At 34.2% G+C, this 4,850-nt stretch overlaps 1 protein-coding gene across 1 annotated transcript; it reads right to left on the bottom strand.

The window, feature by feature from the left end:
- Window positions 1-1,142: 1,142 nt before the first annotated feature.
- On the bottom strand, window positions 1,143-1,517 carry LOC129570845 (uncharacterized; the record flags this gene model as incomplete). Its single annotated transcript, XM_055450567.1, has 1 exon — window positions 1,143-1,517. A coding segment is annotated over exon 1 (375 nt), but the record flags the coding sequence as incomplete, so codon positions are not given.
- Between the last annotated feature and the right edge of the window lie 3,333 nt (window positions 1,518-4,850).

Here is a 4,850-nt window from a genome sequence, read left to right as displayed (position 1 = left end):
TATATACATGAATATCTGCTAAAAGAGTTAGTCTTTTACAATCATGTACTCATACAATTCATTTGTCACGAAAATTAATGAAAAAATGGCATTTTGTTCGGAAAAGCAAGGTGTACGAACAATTTTGTGAGTAACTGTATGTATTTATGATATAAGCCGATGGCGCTATATGTATTTGTCGTTACGACACTGTTGAAATGGAGAAACGCAACATGCGACCAATATCAAACAAGAGATTCGATTTTTTTCAAACAAGCGATCAATTTCGCTGGTGAAAAAATGGACAATTTCACCGGTGAAATTTTTTTCATTTCACCGGAACTTAGCTTTAATCAACAAAATTATGTTACTTTTAACTGCATCGCATTAAATGCCTGCGCAGCGCAGGCTGCGCTAATATAATTTTTCACTTGTATTGTTGATTATTTCAAGAGATGTAGCAAATATTTTACATAATTAAACCATAGTCTGACCATTGTTTATAAAATTATTTCCAGTTTGACTTATCGATTTGTCATTTCGTCACTCAATTTTTATATATTCGACAATAAATATGTGTTGAGATACGAAGTAATCGTGAAGAGTTTTAGAATGAGACTGAATCTTTATTGAACATAAATTCTTACATTCAAATCCAAGCCTACTTATATATCAATGATATATAATACAGAGTTTACTTTTATTTGAATAATAAATATACAAATAGTATATTCAACACTATCCCCTCAAAGAATGTAAACTTTAAAATAATCAAAATTTCTATCTCATCAAATGTTTAACTTTAAATTATTTCTCAATTTTGAAAACTTGATATTACTTAGTGGCTTAGTCATAATATCAGCTAACATTTCTTCGGTACAACAATATTTCAAATTAATTTTTCCCTGCTTAATGATCTCTCTAATGTAAAAATACTTCACATCAATATGTTTTGTTCGATTAGATATTTTTTCATTCGCAATCATTTTCATGCAGCTTTGGTTGTCTTCATGTATCGTTGTTCCGTTTCCCTGTTGTCGTCCAATATCAATCAGTAGATTTTGTAACCACAATGCCTCCTTTGCTGCTTCACACAATGCATAAAACTCAGCTTCAGTTGATGACAAAGAAACCGTCTTCTGTTTTGTGCAACTCCAGCTTACTGTGCCACCATTCAACTTTAATATGTAACCGCTGTTTGATTTACGGTCAATTCGATCTTCAGCATAATTTGCATCAGCATAGCCAAATAGCTCTTGTTTCTCTTTATCATCAGCCAAATATAATTTGTAGTCTTTTGTACCCTTCAAATATCTGAGTACTCTTTTTAATTCGTTCCAATCTTCTTTTGATGGTGCTGATACCTTTTGTGATAAAATACAAACAGCTGCGCTAATGTCTGGTCTCGTGTTTTTTGCCAAATAGAGAAGACTACCAATCAACTTTTGATAAACTTCATTTGATTCCAATGGAACTTCATTTGATGTTTTCCCATAACTCACATCAATTGGTATCTTCGAATTTTTAGCTTCAGTCATGTTGTATTCATCAACCAGTTGTTGTATGTATCTTCCTTGACTCACATTGTAAATATTACCAATTTTGTTGATTTCAATACTTAGGTAATATTTCGCTTCACCCAAATCTCTTATCTCAAATAAATCGCTTATTTGTTTTTGAACACTCTCTAACATTTTTGTTGAGTTAGAGACAAACAAAATATCATCGACGTATATCAGCAGCATGCATTCATCGCCATTGTCCATCTTTTTGTAATATAGACAAGAATCTGCACGATTCCTTTTAAACCCGATTTTGCTTAGTGCTTGATTGATTTCATCGTTCCAACACTTCGGTGCTTGTTTGAGTCCATACAAGCTACGTTGGAGTAGACATACATGATCCTCTTTCCCTTCTTCTTCAAAACCTTCAGGCTGCTTCATGTAGATTGTCTCTTGTAGCTTACCATTCAGGAAAGCTGTTTTCACATCCAAATGTTTGACGAAGAAATTTTCTCTCGAAGCAATTGATAGAAGAATACGAAATGTTGCCTGTTTTGCGACTGGTGCAAATACTTCGTTGTAGTCGATGCCAAATTTTTGTGAGTATCCTTGCGCAACTAATCTCGCTTTGAATCGATCAATTTTTCCTTTTTCGTCAGTTTTAACTGTGTAGAGCCATTTTGATCCAACAGCGACTCTACCCTTAGGCAATTTGCATAACGACCATGTTTGATTTTTTTTAGTGAATCAAATTCATCTTGCATTGCATCAACTCATTTTCCTTTGTTAGGATCATTCATAGCTTGAGTAAAATTCAATGGTGCTACAATTGAATTCAGCGAATTTGATGTAATTCCATAGCCATAACGTGTTGGTGGTACCCCTTTATTGGATCTGCTTGACCTTCGTGGTTCACGCTGTTCTGCAGTAGATGTGTCATTAGAATCAGAATAAATAATGTCATCCCAAATCGAAGATGATTCTTTAGAACTTGAATCAGTGGACTCATTCGAAGATGATTTTGGTGAAGTAGACGATGAACTGCTACTCGATGAATCTTCAATGACACTTTTGTCGATAAGTTGATCTGATGTTTTGAAATCAAATGTAACTTCTGATTCTTGACGAATAAATTGTACATCACGACTGTAGACAACTTTGTTGGTGGCTGAATTGTAGCATTTCAAAACGTTGTTTTTATGATAACCCAGAAAAATCATTTTTGTTGATGTATCATCAAGTTTGCGACGATTGTGTTTGAGAACTTTAACATAGCAGGAACTGCCAGAAATTTTTAATTTTCCTAAATTCGGCTTTCGATTGTTCCATAACTCATAGGGCGTTTTATTTGTACTGCGAGTGAATGTTCTATTTTGGTTATAATTCGCAGTCATAAGTGCTTCTCCCCAAAAAGTGTTTGGCAATTTCGCATCTTTGATCATACAGCGAATCATTTCGACAAGATAACGATTTTTTCTCTCTGCTATTCCATTCAATTGTGGTGTATCAGGTGCTGTGTATTGATACTTGATGCCAAGATTACGTAAATATCTCTGCAATTCATTATTCACGTATTCGCCACCTCTATCAGTATTGAAAACCTTTGGAACTTTGCCTTTTTGTGTTTTCATCAGCTCGATGAACTCTTTGGTCGTTGCATTTACCTCGCTCTTCTCACGAAGTAGATAAACCTTTGTGTATCGTGAATATTCATCAATGAATGTGAGAAAATACAGTTTTCCTCCAGGAGTTTGTGTCTGAAATGGACCACACAAATCACTGTAAACTACATCCAAAATGTCTTTTGATGTTTTCGGCTTCTCTTTTGCAAACGGTTTCCGTGACATTTTTGAAGAAATACAAATTTCGCATTCAGAAGAACAACTGCATGGTGAAATGATCAGTCCATCAACTAACTGCTTGTTGGCCATAATTTTAATTGCGTTAATATTGCGATGACCAAGTATCCTATGCCAAACATGAATGCATTTATCAGCTTGATTGCTACGATGAGTTATAGCTGAAATGTTCTGATGATTTATGTAATATAAATCGTTGCTCAAGTAGCCAACTGCGATTTCACGTTCATTCAGGAAAATTTTGCATTTTTCGCCCTCAAAGATCACCTTGAATTTCCTTTGATTTGTTAAATATTTGATGGAGATGAAGTTTCCATTCAAATCTGGTGCATACAGTACATTCGTCAGTAAAGCTGTCGTTACTTCTCCTTTTTCATTTTTTAGATGAATTCTACAAGTTCCGATTCCCAAGACTTTAACTCTGTAACCATTTGCTACAGTCACAAAATCATTCATTGGTTTTAGTGTTTCAAACAAACTTTTTTCATTCGAAAAATGCGATGTTGCTCCGGAATCCATATTCCATTCAGCTTCATTTGACGATTCAGGTTTTTGTGAATGGATTGCAAGCAGCATTTCATCAGTGTTTTCACTGGATTTTTTGTCAATCATGTCTACTTTGTATTGACTTTTTTTATTTTTCATTTTCTTTCTGCATTCATCAACAGTATGAAAATTTTTCTTGCAGTACGTACAGAATTTAACTTTCTTGCTTTTAATTTTCATTAATTTCTCATCATTTTCACTTGATGTTTGTGAACGATGTTTGCTTTCGTCCATCAGCTTTGCAGTCACAATAGACCACGTCAGATTGTCTCTGGATTCAAGTGAAGTATCAAGGTTTCTGTAACTCTCTGGTAAACTGCTAAGAAGTAATGCTGTTTTTATCTCTTCTTCGTTGAAAGCTTTTACACCTAAACCGTTCAATTTGACGAGGTAGTTCGTCATTTCTTCAATGTGTTCTTGCATTGTTGTTGAATCACTCATAATTGTATTGAACATGTTTCTCATTAGTGTCATCTTGTTAACAACAGTAGACTTTTGATGAAATTCTTGTAGAGCTGTCCACATTTCTTTTGCGGAAGTTTTGTCCATGATAAGACTGAGTTGATTGTCCTCTACAGCCAATGCGATTAAAGCTCGTGCAGTTTCATCTGATGAATTCCAGGAAGATAATTCCGTATTGTTAGTTGGAGCAGAATCAGTGATGGTCTTCCAAACTTTTTCTTTTGTCAGAATCATCTGCATTTTGAATTTCCAAATGAAGAAGTTGTTGTTGTTTAATTTGGTAATGGCAATTTTTGATTCCATTTTGAAGATGACTTTAAAAAACTCTGTTAATAGTAAACTCTTAATGCTGTTTCAGCGATGAGGCCCATAACCTCTGTTGAGATACGAAGTAATCGTGAAGAGTTTTAGAAGGAGACTGAATCTTTATTGAACATAAATTCTTACATTTAAATCCAAGCCTACTTATATATCAATGATATATGGTGGTACCCCTTTATTG

The sequence above is a fragment of the Sitodiplosis mosellana genome, unplaced genomic scaffold (assembly GCF_009176505.1).
Source record: "Sitodiplosis mosellana isolate CC-2019 unplaced genomic scaffold, AAFC_SMos_1.0 Smas_scaffold_361, whole genome shotgun sequence".
NCBI lineage: Eukaryota > Metazoa > Arthropoda > Insecta > Diptera > Cecidomyiidae > Sitodiplosis > Sitodiplosis mosellana.
The sequence above is the reverse complement of the archived record's forward strand: the minus strand, read 5'-3'. Positions and strand labels throughout refer to the sequence as shown.